This window comes from Talpa europaea (assembly GCF_964194135.1).
Source record: "Talpa europaea genome assembly, chromosome: 13".
Classification (NCBI taxonomy): Eukaryota; Metazoa; Chordata; class Mammalia; order Eulipotyphla; family Talpidae; genus Talpa; species Talpa europaea.
The window spans coordinates 91,200,718-91,222,106 of NC_140080.1; the positions used below are offsets into that span (position 1 = coordinate 91,200,718).

The 21,389-nt window shown below is 52.1% G+C and overlaps 1 protein-coding gene across 1 annotated transcript in view; it reads right to left on the minus strand.

Moving 5' to 3' along the window:
- Positions 1–1,298: 1,298 nt before the first annotated feature.
- The window catches only part of BCL2 (BCL2 apoptosis regulator), a gene marked incomplete at both ends in the record, with an annotated part of 157,444 nt that continues 137,353 nt past the window's right edge, over positions 1,299–21,389 (minus strand). The window contains one exon of the mRNA XM_084252388.1: positions 1,299–1,433. Within this exon, the coding sequence (XP_084108514.1) occupies positions 1,299–1,433 (135 nt within the window). The remainder of the gene's footprint in view (positions 1,434–21,389) is intronic.

Consider the following 21,389-nt stretch of genomic DNA (forward strand, 5'->3'; position numbering starts at 1 on the left):
TTTTAAAGCCTTGCTTTCATCTGCGGCCGAGCAGCCAGTGCGCTTGCACCGCGGCCTCACTGCGCACAGGCTGGGCGTCTCCTCTGCGGGGGCTCTGCCAGCAGCGTGGTCTCCGGCGCCGGGAGTGGTGTGGTGCCTCTGCTTCCTTCCCTCTACAGTGATCAATGTCTTAAGGGCCTGGGCTGGCGGGTCCACCTGCAGCCAGGGCCTGACCAGAGGCCCCGGGGTGACAGGCCAGTCTCACTCCTGCCCAGTCCTCGTGGTAGCCTGCTGAGCTCTGTCGGCTTTGAGACCACCTGGCTCTGCGTCAAGGCCCTGGGGCGGGCGGGCCAGCAGTGCCCAGGCTCAGTTCCAGGAGGAGGCCTCGGAGCCGGGTCAGGCCGGACCTCAGACTGCGGCCTGTTTTGGGAAAGCAGGCACTTGTGGCGGCCGGATGCTGCGGGGTAGGCCACGTCCCTGGCTGCCGAGGATTCTGCTTTATACACAGACAGAGCCAGTATCTGGAGGGGGAGTGTATCCAAAATATATGAATATACACATCAGGGCTTAAGGTACTGGATGATATTGTATAAATTGCTAAAATGGTTCTCGGCACAATTGGTAGCTTAAAAAAATACTTTCCTATGGTTTAAGGGCATTTTCCCCATCGCTGTCCTTCGATGTGGAAATCTTGACGGATACCAAGTCCATCTGAAGTTCCCGTTTTGTTTTATTTTTACTTCCAAACGGGTATGTACCATGGGAGCCTTATGCAAAGTGTCTGTTCTTTAGGCCAGGGAGGAAAGGATTTCCCTCCCAGCGCCTTCCCTTGATGAATATCACAGCACAGCCCCCGGGGCAAACAAATGCATGGAAAATGAACACCTCTTCCCACCCTCCAGCAGCCAGAGCCCCGGCTTCTGGAACAGTCAAGTGCTTTGTCAGCCCATTTGCTCTTCAGACGGTGATTCAGTCCGGCCAACAAAATGGAGAACAAGTCCACATTTAGAGGCACAGGAGATGCAGGTGGAGGCGCACAGGTGGGGCTTGGCTCTTGGTGGTAGGGTTTCCAAAAACAGGAGGTTTGATGGGACTGTCTTAAATAAATAAATCTTTTTTCTCCACAATGTAAAAAATAAACGGTATTTCCCTTTGGCAGTAAGTAGCTGATGATTCGACGTTTTGCCTGAAAGCGGTTTTTGTTTTTTGTTTGTAAGAGACGGCAGCTTCGTTTCTCATGGTACATCACCGACAATGCATATTATTTCTACTGCTTTAGTGAACCTTTTGCATATTTGTTGGCGGCAGGTCTGCTGACTTCACTTGTGGCCCAGGTAGGCGCCCAGGCTGATGCATGCCCCCACCAGGGCCAGGCTGAGCAGCGCCTTCAGAGACAGCCAGGAGAAATCAAAGAGAGGTCGCATGCTGGGTCCGTACAGCTCCACGAAGGCATCCTGCAGTGGGGGAGATGAGGAAAGGAAAGGAGATGATTAGAGAGAGATAGCACGCAAACATGCAGGCTAGCAGCCGAGGCCTCTCTACAGCAGAGGATGCATCGTACCTGGGCACCTGCAGAAGGGTGAGGGGAAGGGAAAATACTCTTTGAGGGTAGTGGTTTCTGACCCACTTTTTTCTTTAAAGATTTATTTATTTATGCATATGAGAACTGGGGTATAGCCTAGAGGTGTGGAGGGTGAGAGGATTCACCAGAGACAGAGAGGGGAGCAGAACAGGCAGACTGATTGAAATATTGAAATACCCTGCTGAGGGGAGCAGCAGGCGAGTCAGGAGAGGTCTGCTGTACCATGTGGGTAGCTCCCTGCCCGGGGATTGAACTCGTGCTGCAGAGGCTGCAGACAGCTTCATAGGTTGTGTCTTAACCCCCTGTGCCACCAGGGAGGCCCAGTTTTTAATACTTCTGTTAGTACCACTTACGTACCAGGCCCTGGGGAGACCCTGCAGTAAACGAGTAGACTAAGCATTTCTCTCTCACCAGCTTTTATCTAGTTGAGTGCGACAGACAGTAAACAAAATTCACTTGTCTCACGGTGTATCAGAAAATCAAGCAACAAAAGCCATCAGAAAATATTGGCGACTTGGCAATTTTAGTCAGTGTGCCCAGGCATAAAAATAACTAAAGAAACAATGACAACCATTGCACACCAAACAAGCCAAGCATGGTGATGAAAGCTGCAATGCATTATTTTATTTCTTCTCCACACCGTCATCAGAAGTCATTTTATTTGTTCCCATTCTGGACAGGGAAAGAAAATGAGGCCACTGGATTTATGGGATCCATGGCAGTGTCAGGACTGGTGCCCAGATTCAAACCAGTGCCCTTCATGCTGCTGATGCTTGCACATGGCTTCCAGCAGCAATGTGGCCGTGCTAGGTACCTGGATGCTGATGTGTCAGACAGAGTGGGGAAGGCGGTTGTGATGGTGTTCAGTGTCTATGTGTCACGTCAATCCCGGACCACACAGTGATGATGGTCCCTGCGTGCAGCTTTGGGGTACACAGGCTGCACCATCAATATACCGTCTGATTTTCTTGATGATGTTCACACAATGATGGGATCGCCTAACAATGTATTTCTCATCACACGTCTTCACTGTTAATTGATGCCAGACTGTATGCTGTACTTTATTTAACCAATTCTTTATTTAGGTTGTTTTTAACTTTTGCTACTCTACACAGTATGATACATCTTTAAACACAAATTCTTGTCTATTTGTTCAGTAGGTTTTTGGAAACCCTTTTTTTTAAAAGATTTATTTATTCATTTATACAAGAACCTGGGTACAGGCCAGATGTGCAGGAAGGTGAGAGGATTCACCAGAGACAGAGCGGGGAGCAGAACAGGCAGACTGATGAAATACACTGCTGAGGGGAGCAGCGGGCATGACAGGAGAGGTCTGGAACGCCATGTGGGACCCTCGCCGGCCAGCTGGGATGGAACCGGCGCTGCAGAGACTGTGGACAGCTTCACAGCGCGGTGCTCAACCGCCTGCGCCACCAGGGGAGGCCCTGAAACAAAGTCTTAAAAGTGAACCCATTTGACGGGTCACCAAAACTGCTTGCTAGGATCACACAGGGCCGGTGCTGGGCCCTTAGGTGCTGGGCTGTCTTCACTCTCTCCTGGGTCACCAGCAGCACCTTTTACAAAAGGCATACAAGACTTTAGGGCGTTGCTTCTCACGGAGGGTAATCTTGCCCTCGGGGGACATTAGGCAATGCCTGGAAACATTTTGGGTAATCATGATTTGGGGTGGGGTCCCCTGGATCTAGTTTAACATCCCACAGCACACAGGACTGCAGCCCCTACAAACAGCTCTCCAGCCCAGGTGCCCATCGTGCTGAGAAATCCTAAACAAGGAGGTTTAGAAGAAACTGTGATCAGGGGCCACAGAAGACACGGTGGGACATCTGGCATGTCAACACCGCGGGGCATGTCAGCACACTAGTTGTCTAGCCCCGGCGAGTAACTAACTAGTCCTCAAGTGGCTGCACCTTCGAGGCATGGGATCAATTTCCGCCAGCAGAGGGCGCAAGGGCATTCCTTTCTATTGTTCGATTTCTCAGCTCGAGCCTTAGAAAAGCAAGGCAATAGGCACACACGAAATCGTGCCCATCAAGGAACAGGCCTTCCCTGTACATAATCTGGGGCAAACGGGGCAGGAAGGGGTGAGGACACATTTATGAGAAGGAGAAACTCTGACTCTTGCAGGGTGTATCCCAGGCGCCCCCCACTCAGCTGCAGACGTAGCCGTCCCTGCACACTGTTCCCCTGAGGGACAGGCAAGCTGGGACCCCCAAGGGCCCTGCCCACGGGCTCCCCAATTCCTTGCACTGGCAATGCAAATCACATCAAGCTGTGTGTGATTCAGCTTGACCTGGAGAGGGTCCGAGGAGGGGCCCGGCGATCCTTGCGTTGCTGGTGTGGTTCTCTGTCGTGGGACAGGGACGGCTAAGCCCCCGGCCAGGCTGCCCTTTCCGGACTCGGAGCCATTTTGGGAAAGTGGAGGAAAACGCGGGCAGGCATTTCCTCTCAGTTTGCCTGGCACAGTTTCCGGGGCCAGAAAAAATACCTCTCCGTTTACTCCTTCATCCCTGGGGCTGGAGTAGCTGCCTCTTTGCGCCCCCTTCACCGCTGTGCTTAAAATGGATCTGATGGGCTATTCCTAATGAAAAACACCATTTCTAGAGCAGAATGACTTAAAGGAGCATCTCTTAACCCAAAGAGTGAGCACGGAGGCATGGACACAGCCCCGGGGCTCGGGGGAGAAGGCCTGGATGAGATCCTAGCTTTGTCGTTTTATTGCTTAAGACCCAACCCTGAGCGTCATTAATTTCACCATCGAGTTGGTGGCTCTGAAGATTCACATGGGCGGCCCCGTGGACAGGCGATCCACTGTGGGCTCGTCTGTCCTCTTGCAAACCGGCTAGTTCCCCCCACACCTGCCCTTCCCGCCCGGGGACCCGGAGCCTGCCATGTTACAGGAGCCATTTTCCAGCCCCTCTAAAGAGTCAGCTTTTGGTGTTGAAGATGGTGGATTTCTAAAGAAATTAGGAATTTCTGAACACACGGCGTGTTCTGGTTGAAGACAGGAGGCGACAGTGAAACACTCATCGACAGATCCTAAGTTGCCAAGCCAGGTTGTGGGGCCGAGGGGTGTCGTTCCACCTGGAGGTTGAGCCTGACCCCCAAGCTTTGCCTGATTAGCATCCGAAGTGCAGAGCAGACCCTGTGATTTCAGGACTGAGTGCCCTAAAAGCTACTTCCATAGAGTCTTGCTTTTCAAACATCCTGATTAGGGTGATTTCCGAAGTCTGTTTGAACAGTCTGTCATTATTTGTTTAAGTTTGAAAGCTGTTTTAAATAAACACATGCTCATTTTATGTATTAAAAGCAACAAAGAGGGAAAGAAAACCTGGTCGTCTCCTGCGATCGGGACAGAATCCCAGCCTCGAGGAGGCGGCAGCCTGCACCCTCACTCATGCCAGGAAGGCGAGGCTCTGCCCGGCTCAGGGGTGGGCACGGTAGGGCCGGGATGGGGGGGGGGGCAGCTCTTCTCCTTTGGCTGACTCTTTACATCAGAGAGGAGGTGGTTGGCGCCAGCTCTGGGTGCTCCCTCCTGCACAGATAGTTTATCCACAAACTTCAAATTCACAGGCTGAGTCTGAGTTCTACCCATAGCTGGTCTGACAGGGCAGGATCGCACAACCCCCAACAACCCCAGACTCTTGCTGCAGGGTTGGAAATAAGCCAGGGAGGTGTGCAAAGGGATAGATCACACTCGAGACCCCAAGCAGGAGGGCCCAAAAGTGTTTTCCTTCCTGTATTGGGACCTGTTGTGATCTCTCTCTCTCTCTCTCTCTCTCTCTCTCTCTCTCACATACACACACACACACACACACACACACACACCCTCCTTTGAGGCAGCCTTCCCTCTAAAATTGTCCTTTTCCCTTCCAAACCCTTCAAGGAGTTTCATCCAAATCTAATTCTAAGTAAAATGAGGTTAAAAATCAAACGAGTCGGTTTGGCAAAAAATGGGAAGGATACTGAGTTCTGCTGCAAAGAATGGAGGGAACGTTCAGGCCGAAGCCCCAGGTGCCTTTGCACAACTGATGAAGATGAACTCCCACGTAAAAGGTCCGCGAGATGCCCTTTGTCTCTGGCGGTACTTATCAAGCCTTCCATTCGTTAGTCATTCCAGTTATTTATCTCGGAAAACAAAACAAAACAAAACAAAACAAAACAAAACACCCAAACCAGGAGAGTATCAAGGTTGTTTAGAATAACTAAAATCTGAAAACAGCTTAAGGATCTGAAATGCTGGTGAAACAACCTACGACATACCCATAGCATGGAATACTGCCCAACTGTGAAAAATTGTAGCCAGTATTTACCGGCGAGGAAAGATGTTGCTGACACAGAATTGAATGGAAAGGTAACAGCTAAACCAAGGCCTGCAAATCCAGGCCTCCGGCTCAGAGGTGGTTCTCAGTTCTTCTTATGCACTGGGGAAATTTTGTAAGGCTTGGCTGACTCTAAACAAATTAGAAATTCAGCTACACTGCACAACCTCCGAGCTGACTGTGGATGCAGGCATTATATAATCAAGGGAAAGCCAACGGGAAGGCCCTCCTGCCCTCAAAGAGCTTACCATCCAGACAGGCGAGGCCTGGGAGCACATCTGAACTAAAGTAAATCAATACGCAATTTCATCTCCTGCACGGATCCTGACAGCCCCCAGGGGAAGAAGAAAATCAGGCGGTGCCCACAGGAAATCAAACACCGCTAAGCAAGCCCCTCGGCTATTTCCAGGTCTCGAGGCTTTACCATCCCATCTCCCCAGGAACTGCCTCCCTCGCGGCAACCTGAAAGTTAAGGGAGGGTAAGAAAAAGCACAGGAGGAACCACAGAACTCCAGACTTCGAGCCGGAGGGGGCTTGCGGATAAGCTCAGATTTCCTGCCCTGGTCCACGCAGCCTCATGAAGACGGAGCCCTTTCGAACAGGCAAGGCCCTGAAATGTAGCAGGTGAAGCCAGGCGCTCACAGTGAAAGGCCAGGGCCGGGTGGAATGGCACTAATGAGCAGAGGTGCAGCGGGGGGCAGCAGGTCTGCGTCTCCTGCCTCCTGGGCTGGCCAGGTCAGGACACCGGCCAGCAGTGGGGCTTCTCTTCCCAGGACCCTCCCCCACCTGCAACAGGCTCCCGCCGGTCCTGACCCCCTCTCCAGCCGCCTCATTGGCCTTCTGAAGTCCCGCAACCATGCAGACAGACCCTGCTCCGCCTCCAAGATCTTTAAACACGTTTTTCAGACGTGTTCTCATCACCTTTAAGCACCCCTTTCTTCCCAGAATATTGGGGCTGTTGGTGAGACTGACCACAGGGTCCCAGCCAGGAGCCCCGGCTGACTTACATCCCTATCCGCTTCTCCTCTCTCCAGCCGGCACCGTTGTTCCACTGTGTCCCTTTGCTTCTAGAATGTTCCTCCAATTTTCCCTGCTCTCAACTATGATTTCAACCTCATCCTTTTGTCTTTTCCCCAGGTATGTAAGTGTCCAGATTTCCTCAAATGTCCATGTGCTGCAGGGCTCCACCCTAACCGTTGCCCTTCCTCCCCTTCCCTCCCAAGCAAGTCGCTAAGCCAACCCCATCCTCTGCCTTCCCACCCATATTTTAATCCACCCACCCTGGCCACTTCCTCCTTGGTGTCTGTGAAACCAGCCCGAGACCACCAGTGCCCTCCACAAGGCTACATCCTCAGGATGCTTCCCAGGTCCGTCCAGCTGGCTGTGCTGGGACTCTGCACTCAGAGACCGCAGAACGCGCGAGCCTCCTGGGGAGCTTCTCTGCCTCCTGGGACAACCCCTCTTCCACCTGGCCCATCACTTCTCTCTTTGGCCACTCTCCTTCACTCTCATGGCCTTAACCACCAGCCCCATGACGCTGTCTCTTTGTATCCAGCCCCTCCTGCTCCTCCGACGGCCAGATTCCTACCCCATCACTTTTACCATGTCCCACTGGTGTCCCAAGGCAGCCTGGCCCAGACTGGAGTCACCCCGCCTCCCCCAGCCAGCCTGCCTCTCTTCCTGCCTTCACCCTCTCTGTGCTACTCAGTGAACCCACACCCCGAGTGCCCAAGGGGGTCTCCTCTTCCTCACCCCCTTCATTCAATGATAAATCCCGCCGCTGCAGGCTGGGCTCTCCCCATGCCCAGTGGAGCCGAAGGTGAAACTTTGAGCGTAAGCAGTTTATTGGGGAGGTGACCCCAGGAAACACCAGTGGGAGAGTGGGAAGTGAGACAGGAAGGTGAGCGCAGCCAGGAGTTACCTTACTGAGCATCTGGGGCTAATCCTAGGGGGAGGCCAGGGCCAGCGCAGGCCTCGGACTAGGGGGCTGGGCTATTTATATGCCAACGCCTTCCATTCACCAACGGAGGGGAGCGCCTCTGCGCCCACACTCCAATGCACAGGCGAAGTGGGCTCTGGAAGCCAGAGGAAGCCCCAGGGAGAGACCAGAAGCCACGGCAGGAGGTCGAACTCAAAAGCCCTGAAGTGAGCGCTGAGGGCAAGGGGAGAGCACAGGCACCACCGCTTTGACCCCTGAAATCTTTCTCTGCTCAGGAGCACCCCTAGGGCCTCCAGCCTGAGCTCTGCGTCCAGTCTTGTGCCCTGCTTTTAAAGGTCCCCCCATACGCAGCCAGCGTCATCTATCCACCATCAAACCTGTCGCTCCGACACTTACGTCTATAACAAGACATCCAGAGCTCCTAATGTCTGGCTGGCCCCAGCCTAGCTCTACCGCTCAGCCGCCATCGCTTGTCAGACAGCTTGACTTCATTCAGGGACTCAGTGCCATCATTTTCCGCAGGCAACCTTCTCCAACCCTTCAGGTCGAGCTAAATAATCCTTGGCCACCCCAGCTTGACCGTCTCTGGAAGACCCTCTGCCACATGGCTGTCTGTCTTCACCCTTCAGCACTTAGCATCTGGAGGTGCGGGGACCAGGTCTTATTTATCTTTGGCTCCCTGGAGCAGGAGTCTGTCATGTACTGGACACGCAGCAAATGCCTGCGGAAGTGAAATAAACTGATTGCTTCTCTTATGCAACAGGTTTTTCCCAACATGATACGTGATGTTTTTGAAAAGAGAGGTGTGCAAAGGACAAATACATAATGAGCTTAAACAAAATTCAGTGCTGTTTCTTGCAGCAGTTTCTAATAACCTTTTGGGAGAGGCCGATGTTCAGCCAGCTCATAATGGCCAGCATCTGTGCCATGCTGGTTGGCAAACTTGGAATATTTTGAAGCCTTCCACCCGCATATGCCCCGCGAATCTCCGAGAGGAATAAGCGGTGTGGCATTTACCAACTCACTTGACCAAACGCTCCTCTGTCAGGGAGAGTCCTGCCATGTTCAGAAGACACGCAGTGTCTGCAGGTAAGAGCTGTGCTCTGGGGCATTGGCCTGCAGGCCAGGGCGGGGAGATGCCCGGAGGGACAGGGCTGATTTTGGACATCTGGGCGAACACAAAGACCATGGTGGCAACAAGTCCTGGGCTCTACTAAGGAGCGTGAGGCTCATTCTCCAAACTACGTAGGAGCGCTGCAAAGCCACAGAGCCCAGCGACAGGAGGGAAGGCTGGGAGAAAGAGAGAGAAGGAAGCAGAGGAGGGAGGGAGGGAGACGCAGGCACTAAAGAGCTGGAAGCCAAGAACTCGGCCTCCAGACACCAACCGTGGCTGAGATCAAAAGGGGAAGCAGCAGGGCGGCTGAGAGTGGTGGCCAGCAGAGCACACGCGAGGAAGTGAGGACTTTTTTCTACCTGAATAAAGCAGCTGGTGAGGAAGTGACTCCACTTCCCTCCTTATCATCGGCGAGGCAGGATTTCCTCTGCAGCCACTTTGTGCTGAATGAGTCTCGAGGGTTCCGTCTGCAGCTCTGGCGGCCTGGGCCCTGGCTAGTCTCTGTGCCCCTCTGACTCTTCCTCCCAACCCCTCCCCCCTCACTCCCGAAGGATTGACTCCAGGTTTGGGGGAGAAGGAACCAGGAACAACAACCCTCAAGCACCTAACTGAAGGCCTGGCTGTGGAAGGGGCCCCAAGCACCCAGCACGCTGTGCTGCCCCCCAAAGCCATCTCCCATGAATGAGCTTTGATCTTGGGGGGGATCTCTGGGCCCAGGCAGAGGGGCTCACTGCATCACAGGCCAAGGACATTAAATGAAACTTAATCTAAGTGTCATCTGCATGAAACGAGAAACCTGCCAGAGAAGTGGCAGGAGATGAAAAACCCAAACAAAATAAAAACAAAACTTGCCCGCCTACTGCAGCTGATCCAGAGAAGTTTGGGTGTATTTTGGTATGCAAATATGGCCAAGGATGCAAATCAGGCAGGGGCTCCCAGCAACTAGGTAGGAGGGTGAAAAGTGAGAAGCCCAAATGGTGCCTTCTGTTCCACAGCAGGGCACAGTTGGGAAATAATTTGCAAAGAAGCCTCAGGCTTCTGGGACCCTGTGCCCACACCCCCCCATCCCCAGCCAGATCTAAAGCCCCGCCAGGTCAACTGCTGGAGGAGACACCAGCCAGAGCCAGCCATTCCCAGGCGGGGGCCTCAGAGCTTCTAAGTGACCCTGGGCTGAGCTAGGGTGTGCTATCTGGAGAGGAGCAAGAGATGACCCCCCGCTGCACCAGCTCTGCAGACACTGCAAGCAGAGGGTCCTTAGCCACCTCGGCCCCTTTGGCAGGAGGCGAACGCAGTCCAGTGCCTCCAAAGACCGTAGGTGCAAAGGGGCACAGCAATGCATGCTCCGCAAGAGAAACGCTCCTGGCTGTGTTTGCTTCTGCAGGCCCATGTAATAGCCCTCAACAAGACAGGCCGTATCTATACTAGATCTCAAAATCTCTCATTCACTCAGGAGCTGCACATTGTTATGAGATGCTGAGAGGCTTAAAGTGAAATAAGACACAGGCCCTGCCCTTCGAAAGTCACTCAGCAATCTTCTCACTCACGCACAGCACCTTCAAGGAGAGAGTTTTCTCAGTACGGCTGGCCCTCCACATCCATGCGTCCTGCATCCGCTGATTCAACCAGCTTTGAATAAAACACCAGCATTTACCCAGCATTGGGTATTGCAAGTCACCCGAGACCATGTAAAGCATGCGGGAGGATGTGCGTAAGTTCTGTGCGAACACGATGCCATTTTATGCAAGGGACTTGAGCTGCCTTGGATTTTGGTGTCTTGGGGGCTCCTGGGATGAGTCCTCCAGGACACCAGATGGAGACAGGTACGTTCCAAGCACTTTCTGCGTGTGCGTAGATGATGTTATCCTGCTGGACTCTGGGCGGAGAGACAAGCAGCCCACAACCATGCCCACTGGGCCTCCCCGGGACCTTCCCCAGAGTCTCTCAGGCACGAGCCGCAGCAAGCTGCCTCGCGGTGTCTGGCTACCCCACAGTCTCTGCATTTTTCTTTCTTCACTGTCCTCATTCTACTACATTTTCTGGTCGGGAGACTCTGAGTCGCCTGCCCTTGACCCTTTTCTTGCTTAGGGCTTATGTTATTTTCACTCTTTGGGGGGAAATAGCACTTTGTGAGACTGTGTGGGCACGCAAGTAGGTCAAGCCAAAAAAGGTCATGATTGCAACTGAGTAATAAAATGACAAATAGCCCAATTAAAAACCAAGCAGAGGAGACGAACAGCCATTTCACCTAAGATACACAAATAGCCAGTATGCTCAAGAAAAGATGCTCAGCATCATCAGTCATTAGGGAAATGCAAACCAAAACCACAGTGAGATGTCACTTCACACCCACGGGCGTGGCTAGAGTTTACAAGATGGACAATAACAACAGTGAGTGAGGATGAAGAGAAAATGGAGACCACACGCCTTGCTGGGCAGAAGGGAACATGGCGCCAGTGCTGTGGAAACAGCGGTGGTCTCTAGAAAGTTGAGCAGAGTTTCCATAGAACCTGGGGATGCCACTCCTCAGCTGTGCACCCCAGGGGGCTGAAAATAAGTGATCATCATACAAGAGCTTGCATTCAAGTTGGCATTATTCATAATAGCCAAAAAGTGGAAACAACCCAAATGTCTATAGACCGATGAGTAGTTAGACAAACGGGTATATCGATTTCGCTAGGGAATATGATTCAGCCATCAAATAGGAGTGAGCCTTGGCTAGAGATAAAGCATTGTATGCAGTGCATGAAGCCAGACACGAAAAGCCACCTAGGGCTTGATTCCACTCAAGTGAAATGTCCAGTACGGGCAAATCCATGGAGACAGAAGTGGATTAGTAGTTACCAGGGCCTGGGGAGAGCGGGAAATCGAGAATGATGGCTAATAGGCATGGATAGCCGGAGCAACCATGGAAAAGCTCTGGGGTTAGGTAATGGTGACAGCTGCATAACCTCTAAAAACAGAAAAACCAATGAGTCCCTTTAACCTGAGTTTTTATGGTACGTAAATTATATTTCAATATACTCATAACTACCTTTATTATAATACACGAAGAAAGAGACTCGACTCTTCTTCTACCACCTGGCCTTTGACAGAAGGACCCACTTGCGCTGTGACTCTGGCTGACAGTGAGGTGGGAACTGGGGTTCACTGGGTCCAAAATTCTGCTCAACTGTCATCCTCCTTTCAGAGATTAAAAGATAAAAACAGAAGGTGGCAAGGAGGGTGAACTGTTCTGGATGAGAAGTCGAATGGCTGAGAGCCCCTCTGGGAGAGGAACTCACTGCAGCTCTCCAGCCTTTTGCTGCCCTTGAAAACGTCCCAGGTAGCTGGTCCCCGAAGAGTTTCTGCCCACCGTCCTGGGCTCACGTAATGTCTCAGGCATCCCAGAGGACGTGACTTGGGATATGTATCCTGAGGCACGTCAGAAACGGTGTGATGGTGGCGTCTGTGAACACGGGTCTGGGTCCTCTCTGAGCAGACTGTCTCTCCTGTGGGCAGGCCTCCCCAGCCCTTCTGCCCCCAAAGCCAGGGTGCTCTCCCACCTCCTGCAGTGAACTTCAGCCTCTGAGTCTTCTAGTCTCCTTGCTCAGCGCGGCAGCCAAGCTGCCAAGGCCTCTGCTGGGACCAAGCGCCACCCATGGGGTTGTGTTCAGCATCACGGTCCAGGCGTTTGTCCCTCAGAGCTCTCTGCCTCTGATGCCAATTTTAATTAGAGGTGGCGCCGGCAGTGAGCCTCACAGAGGTGATGGGGCGGGGGAGTGGGGTGGTGGATCTCTGTTCCTACAGTGTCAGAAAGGACCCTCCCTTGCCAGATGTGGCAGGATACCTTGGTCAGCCTGGAATATATCCACCAGCTGTTGTCTCCTGGGTGCTGGAATAAGGGGCTGACTGCACCCTGGCCCCTCTCAAGCGTCCCCACAGCCACTGCATTAAGGTGGCATGAACTTCCCTACCCACCGCGCCTGGCGACAGGTAATTTCACTGTCCCTGCCGCACACCGCGGGCGGGTCTGCAGGGCCCCCCGAGGCTGCCACGCCGCCTACCCATGCCCTCCCTGTGCCGCAAGAGTTAATTCATGAAAATATGCCAAAAATGGGAACTGAAAGCAGATGCTTGTTGAGTTCTGCAGCTTGGCCTAATCGCTGTCATCGGGATGCCACTGCCGGGCCACGGGGGGAGAGGCCCTTCCTTTATTAAACGCGAAGGGCCGGAGTTGGCGGCCGAATGTCTGATTCTCACTTGTTTAAATCAGCAAGTGTTGACGGAGGTTGGTGGTGGGAGCACAGAGAACCCGCATTTCCTAATATGAACTTGCTGAAAGTGGCCTCGGACCCGCCCGGGAGCAAAGAGCACAGCGGCCGGGGCTGGACGTCGCATCCCCTGCGCCCCCGCTGGTCCCACCGCTGGTCCGCACTGGCTTTGGGCAGGTTCCAAAGGCAGCCTCCCCAAAGCCCACAGCCCCCGGCTCCAGGACCCCGGGGACACGGCAGACAACATGGTCCAAGACCAGAGCTGCCCCCAGAGGCCGGCCCTGGCCGTCTCAGGATGCGGCACCCGGGCACACGCTCTGCTCTGACGTCCCAGGATGCCAGTGTCCTGTTCAAAGCCCCAAGAGAGGATAAGCCTCACCCTGGCCCCTTTCTGGCCCTTGAGATGGTCAAGGCGACCCCATGATCCCGATCCCCGAGGGAGAAGCCCTACCCCACGGGCCCACCCTCTGTAAGAGACGAGCAGGCCCCCCTTATGCTCCGGGGGAGGGGCCATGGCTCAGTGGGGTCCACATGGGCATGTTCAGAAAAATCTGCTTTCATTTTGTCGCTTATGATTGAGCTCGGTTCACCTGGAAAGACTCAGCGTGAACAAAAACAGATGCATTTCCAGGCGCACGGCTAGCGCCCTGGCACTCCTCTTCCGTCCCCACCAGACGGTCCTCCCGCGCCCAGGGGAGACAGCAGACTCGCCAGCACAAGGCAAGCCCGAGGGCCCCGCCGCAACCGCCGTCCGCGTGGGCCAGCACCCCGGGCCGGGCCAGCGCGGCTCTGGGTTCAGGGCTCCATGCAGGGATGCAGGCGGGAAGCCCTGACCGGGTCCGCGTGGACGCTCACGAGACGGACACTCAGAGCGAGTGCTGGCCGCTGCCAGGACAGTGCAGGGCCATCTACGCACACACACGCTCACGCACACGTGCATGTACACACACACACACAAGCCAGAGAGAGACGCACGCTCACAGAGACACAGTGAGCGAGAGAGAAAGGGGGCAGTGGGGAAACAGAGAGAGAGAGAAATAGAGACAGACAGACGGAGAAAGGGGACAGAGGACACAGAGACAGAGAGAAAGGGGTCGGGGAAAAGAGACAGCACGGAGAGACAAGAAGAGACAGAGCCAGAGAGACACACACAGAGACAGAGGAGAGCGAGAGAAGGAAAGCGATGTTGAAAGCGATCCCAGGCAGGCTTCACAGGGGCGGAGGGGCCGAGGCACCCCCACCAGCACGGCCTCGGGGGGGTGATGCGGGCAGCCCCAACACAGGACACGCTGCCGCGGGCAGAAAAGGGCGGGGGTGCCGCAAGCATGGCCCGTCCGTGCGGCGGCAGCGGGCACTTCCCCGGGGAGAAGCCACACCCCTGGGAGCCCCCACGTCCAAGGCAGCCATCACTTCCTGTCATCTGCTCAGACACATTTGCAGCGGGCCGTGGAGGCGGGGGACCTGGCTGCACAGGGGCTGCGAGGATTTCTGGCAGCTCCAAGGAGGGACCCGAAAGCTCTGCTGGACCGACGACACGGGTCACACCTCAGGCTCAGCGGAATCCGTGGGCCAGTGGTCAGTGCCAGGCACAGCCTCCCGACTTCTGCCATCACTGCCAGAATGGGGCAGCACCCTGCACGCGCATACACACACACACACACACACACACACACAGCCAGAGACTTGAATGCCACGCTGCAGGCAGACATTTATCCAGGGGGGACCTTGGAGGCCCAAACCAAGGACTCCTCCAGTGGGTCCAGAGCTGACCACGCCTCCCCGGAACGCCTCTTCACCCCTCAGACCAAGAGAAGAAGCTCAAGTTTGGACTGGAAAAGGCCGCAGGTGGAAAGCTGGGTCTAGCGAATTGTTACTTCCACTGAGGGAATCCCCTGGCCAAGGGTGTGAGTCTTGGATCTGTGAGCAACGTGCTTTTCATGATAAAACTGGTGCAAGCTTTGGATGACACTTGCGAAGCCTGGTTGCTCAGGATCTCAGGCACGCAAGGAAGCTGGGGGTTGGGGCGGGTCCTGCATGGGCCTGTGGGTGCAGGAGAGGAGTTAGGGCGAGCAGGGCTGTGTTGCAGAAGGAAGACTCTGTCAACACATCCCAGAGAGGGCACAAGTCACAGGGATGCCTGCCCCCAGGAACAAGGTGCCCCCCCTCTGGGGTCCTCAGTCTGTGGTCTGGCCCCAGTGGCCCATCCTGCATGCATCGCCTACACTCGGTGTTTAAAAACGCTGCGTAGACAGAGATGTGAATTCCCAAGGAGCAAGTCTTTCCACAGGATTCAGGAAAACCCTCCTCCTTCAGGGACTGCTTCATGCAATGTTGGGGTTGGAGGGGGGAAATTTCCTTGAGTCACAAAAACAAAGCCAACGGGAAGCCTCATGGCCAGAGAGCTTCTGTGGCCGCAGAGCCCCGTCCTGCCAAGGCCCTGCTGACAGACACGCTGAATCAAAAGCAGTCGTGCCCACAGCAGGCACACACAGGAGCAGCTCCACAGCCGGGCAGGGCAGAGGTGAGCTTGGGTGCCTGGGCTCTGCAGCAGCCGTCACCAGCCCGCCTCTTGATGGTAACAGCTCTCCCTGTTGACTTGAATCTGGAAAACTTTCATAATTGAACAAAGCCAGAGACCTTTAACTTCCCAAGAACCTGCCCACAGAGCACTTTACAAGAACCTTGCTGCTGGCTGGGTGTCGCATCCTTTAGTGTTCGGTTTGTTTCTGGAAGGTTGGATGTTTGCAATGGCTGCAGCCAAACAAGTCAGAGCCACTTTCTTTAAGCATTTCAGGACTTGCAACTAAGAGACACGATGGTCGAGCTATTCCTCAAACACACCCAATTAAAGATGAACCAGGACGGCGGAAGCACCAGCTCTGAGCTCAGCTGCACCCGGAGCTCAGGACTCCCTGAATCCTGGTGGTGGGTTCATGAAGGGTGAGGTATGGGAGCACGAGACAAAGAAGGCTGGGCTGGCCCCTCAGCCCACCATAACCAGACAGGTTATCTGTCCTACACCCCAGATCCCATCCCCCAGAAATGCTCTTCCTGTTTGCTCCCTTGTCTTTTGCTTTGATTTCCCTTTCTCTCTGTTTCTTCAGCTGAAGGTCAGCCGGGTTCCGACGGTGTGTTCCTGGCTTTCCTCTGTCTGCCCTTCTCCAGCACAGGCCTGTCTGGGTTTTCTGGAACACGGGGATCCCCCACTCTGAGATGAGTACAGGACTACAGGTTGCCCAAGCTGCTTTGAAGCCTTCCCACCCTCACCCTGGAGAAAGATCTGGAGGGACCTGGACCTCCAGGGTTGGTACAGGGAACACAAGGCAACCTGCTGCCCACAACCCTAGCAGCCTGGCCAGACTCCAGGCCCGCAAACTGCTGGTCCGAGCCAGCGCCTGCTCTGCACACCTCCGGTCACCCTTGAGTAGGGGGTGGGGGGGCAACGCTGGTCTGTTTCAATGGGACAACTGAGGAGGGAGCTCTGTGCTGATCAATGAGAATGAAAACGTCTAAATCTCATGTTTTCTCAGTGAGTTTTCATCTCTGTCAAATGCCAGAAATCCCCGAGTCTTATAATTTTATGTGCTTTTCATTGACATTTGAACCTAAGACATCATTTAAATGTCTTTTGAGGTAACTAACCTTCTAAAATAACCTGGAAAACTGTGAAGAAGAAAATACTAGTTTATTATGCAGACATAGTTTATTATGAGAGCTGTCTGACTTGAGTATCAACTCACAGCTGGAGGATTCCAGATTCAAGCAGGTACATCCTGTTTACTAACTAATGTTAGCACATCCATTGGAAAAGGTAATTTTATTGAGGCTAATTTTAAATGCTAAAAAATTATAATTTCACTGCCATCATGTCTATAAAACCTTTTGTAGAAACTTCCAGATACAAAATAAGTAAGTCCTGGTGACTATAGTAAATAATTCTGTACTTCATATTTGAACGCTGCTAAGAGAATAGTTCCTAAAAATGCTCATTACAAGAAAAATAACTGCAACCACGTGACAATGGAGGTTTGGTGATTGGGGTGATTCACAATAGGCTCATATATCAAATTACTGCTGCAGACCTGAAGTCAATGTAAGGTTCTTCGTCCATGATATCTCCGTAAAGAAATATAATTTCCCTTGCCATCAAATCTACAAGACCTTTTGTTTAGAAAGGAAGAATTCCAAGTCTTCCTGGTTTTTTTTTTTTGTGTGTGTGCGTTAATTTTGTTCTTTTTTGAATTGAGATGACACTGGTTTAAAACACTGTGTGTGAGTTAGAGGTGTAGGCTCACACCTCTTCGATGTCAGTTTCAAGTGTTAATGTTTGACAACGGTCAAAGCAAACACGGCCTTTCAGAGAAGACAGTCCCTGTATAGCCGGGCCCTGGCCCAGCAGCTCATCGGCCACCCACACCCCACAACCACCAAGGCGACAGCTGCCCTCTGACACCGCCCGGGTCACGTCACTCTCCACGCAGCGGGCAGGCTGCGGGCCTGGGTGTCAGCAACTCCTGGCTCAGACCTCTCTTGTGTCAAGGAGTCACTGCCAGGTTTCACGAGTACCACTGAGACAGGAAGGAGAAGCACCACGCATGCTTTGAAGGCCCTTTCCAGTTTAAAGATTACATAACTTGTAGATGCTGGTCTCCGTGTTTTCTCATAAAAAGCAGGGCGGATGAAAAGGGCTAAGTCCTCGGAAGGCTGGGACCAGCAGGTCACCTAGCAGGGTCTTTTTGCTTCTCATCAAGTCCCGGAGCTGCCATTACACTGACCTATTCTTATCTATTGGGGAACAAATGGTGACCTGCACCCCACAGGTAGCTCCAGTTGAGTTACCTGAAAGTGGCTGCCCTAAAAGAGAAGCTGGACGTGCGGGGTAGTCTAGACACAGGACAACAGGTGCCCAAACCACCAAGACACCAGAAATGAGATCCCCACGCCTGGTTTCCAGAGTCCCGATTATCTATTCCCGCTCAGGAGTCCACACAATAGCTATTTGGGACGACAGTTCAGCAGACTTCAACACCAGATTTCAGTAACACTGAGGTGAACGGATGAAAAATTAGGGGATGCCTTCCCTGGATGTGCCCTACTTATCACTCATAAATAATCCTCATTAGTGGTAACTTTCAATGTTAAGTTCATATATCAACCAAAGGAATGTTACGGTTCTTATCTCTGCTCCTCAGATAATAGAACCATATGTTACGCAGGATTCCCACACCACTCGTTTTCGGGGGGGCCTTCAGCATTTCTTGGATCTCCCAGGGCACCCCCAGATCCGAAACTTTCCATCCTCGTGTCTTTCCCCAGTATGTTTCCTCCCCATCTCCCCACCCTGGAAATTACAGGAAAAATCCGTAAATCCGTTCAGTCATTTTTGAGTTTTCAGACTGTGGAAAATTTGTTTTTTTAAGCTTCAGAAGATGGCTGAATGACTTTCTATTTTTCATTTCAGATAACTCAAAACTGGTTTGAATCCATGACATCAACCTTGGCATGTGTGAAGAGCGAGGACTGGAGACTTTGCCTTGTTTGGAACTATCCACCGCCCCCCTCCCTCCTTTCCATTTTTATTAAGCAGTATTTTCTCCTTTTAACTGGATGATGTATATTTTTAACATTCCAAGGAAAAAAGTGTCAGTGATATGCAAGTCATAATAAAAGAAAATCAAAGGAAATGCAATTATAAGGGACAGAGGACTCTCATTTTCAGTCTGAAGTGCCTGGAGGAAAATCTAATTTTCAAAATGATCAGCACCACATAAATGAGAAGAGAATATACGAATAGATTTGTTATTTTAAAAATTAACGTAATCTTTAATCTTTCTGGCTCTTGGACTTTTATCCATATTTGCAGAGGTCAAAAATGATCACTTAGTGCCGGGTAAGGAGTAAACTTCACACTAATGCCATGTGAGACGACGACACGGAGGGGAGGGGGTTTCCCAGTCTCTGGGCTGCTGTCTGGAGCGCAGCAAGGCACAAAAAGGGGTGTTAAAAAGAGAACGTGAATATAGATAGAGGAAGAAATAAAACCCCCTTTCCTGTTATCAAGGTGCCTGTCAGGACTCATGTAGCTGATGAAAGTGCGTCCACATCTTTTATTTTTTTTTCATCTTTTTTTTTAAAGATTTATTTATTTATACGAGAACTGGGGTACAGGCTAGAGGCGTAGGAGCATGAGAAAATTCACCAGAGACAGAGTGGGGAGCAGAACAGACAGACGACCTAAATATAGTGCTGAGGGAAAAAGTTGGGGAGACAGCAGAGGTCTGCCATGCCATGTGGGTACATCACCGGCAGGCCAGGAATCGAACTGGCACTGCAGAGGCTGTGGATAGCTTCACAGCACTGTGCTCAACCTGCTGTGCCACCGGGGAGGCCCAAGTGCATCTTCGTCTTATCCCATAAACCATATTCCGCAGCAACAGCTGAGACCCTCACAACAACCCACAGGCAAGTCTGCCTGTTGTCACCCCCACGTTCCAGATGGGCAAGAATATGTAACTTGTCGAAGGACACATAGTCACACAAGGGTGGAACCAGGACTCAAATCCGGAATCCTGACAGAATCCCTCTCCCCTCGCTCACAGGCCTCCTTCCCTCAATGGAGCTGTGACCCCGACTCTGGTTTGCCTGCAGCCAAGATCTCGTGAGCCTGTACGTGGTGGTCACTTATTTATTTATAACATCCCTGTTTTTGAAAAAGGTTGCATGACGTAAAACAAAATCCAGCTCATTTATACCCTAAATGTTGACTTGCCTGAGAGGGTGGATGAGTCTCTCTGGTAGCCCAGGGAGATTTAATCCCGCCACCTTCAACCCAGATTAAAAGAAATTGGAATCATTCACATATGTAGAGTGAGAGTCCAAATTATATTGCAACAACACAGCCTTCCTCTAAAAGCCTTTTCTTGATGAAATCTCCAATTTTCCTTTCAGGCTGTTATCACAATGAAAAATAACACTGTTAGTAGCGTGGCCTGGCTGAGGGTTAGCCGGGAGGGAGTGAGGAGAGGCCACTAATAATATTGATTTCTAACCCTTCATCTAGTTTTGTTTGCAATCAAACACAGTGCTTAACCAGACGGCTCCCACACAAAGGGTTCTCTTGACATCAGCCTTTTATATTTACTGAGAGAAGTTTTCTTTGTCCAGATGTGTTTTTTTCCTGCATGTTGCTTGAATCAGCTTGAAAATGAAAGCTGGGGGATCCCATAGGAGATGGCTGAATCCCTTGCTTCTTCCTTCTTTGAGAGAGGACCCCAGAGGAAGCAGCTTCCACCTTCCAGCCACAGGGGTAGCCCAGGAAGGCCCAAAGAGAAACAGAAAAATCATCCTTTGGTCCATCGGGCTTTGTAATGACTTTTCTTCTTCTATTGCTATGTACGTCTACTCTTTTTTTCTTCTTTATTCCCTCTTAATTTGCTCCCCCTACCCCCACTTTCTCTTAGCTTGATTTGTCCCTGTTACCATCCATTTTCTCAGGAGCAATTTTCTCCCTCAGCTGTGAAACTCTCACCAGGATGCCTTCTCTGTACCCCCCAGCCTGGCATGGATTCTAGAACCAGACTCCACTCAGCTCTCCTGCTTTAGTCTGATACATAAGCAGACTCCACAGAGAAATAAAGACCCGATTTAGGTGGGATTCCTTAAATTTAGCACTGAAGCTCAGCTAACATTTCTGGAGAATTCCTGGCAGTGAAATCTCCAGGAATGCTGAACCACACATAAAATTGGAGGTTTAGGAAGGACTTGGACAGGTTAGGAGAGAGGACTGACTCTGCCTGAGGTTTCTTGTGTGGCAGGTCATTCTCTTCAGAGTACGAAAGCCAGGTCTCCACCCAGAAGGCAACTGGGCTTCCTCCCCATCCTGATGCACGGAGCCCTCAATGTGGCTTCAACAAATGACTTCACTAGTCAACTTGCTTTCCTCTTCTGTCCCTACTTCTCTTTCGTCGTGCTCATTGCTCAAAGGGAATTTTCTGTGTCTTGTGCTTTTTCTACAAATTAGCATTAAAAACTGACCAAATTAATCTGGTCAGATTTCCCCAAAAAAACTCCCTTCTCTGAAATGACAGTGTCAGTCATGATCCTAAGCTACTTTTGCCTCCGGGCCATCTACTTCTTGCCACACCATCCACCCCTGAAGGACTAACGGTCATCTTAGGTCATCTTA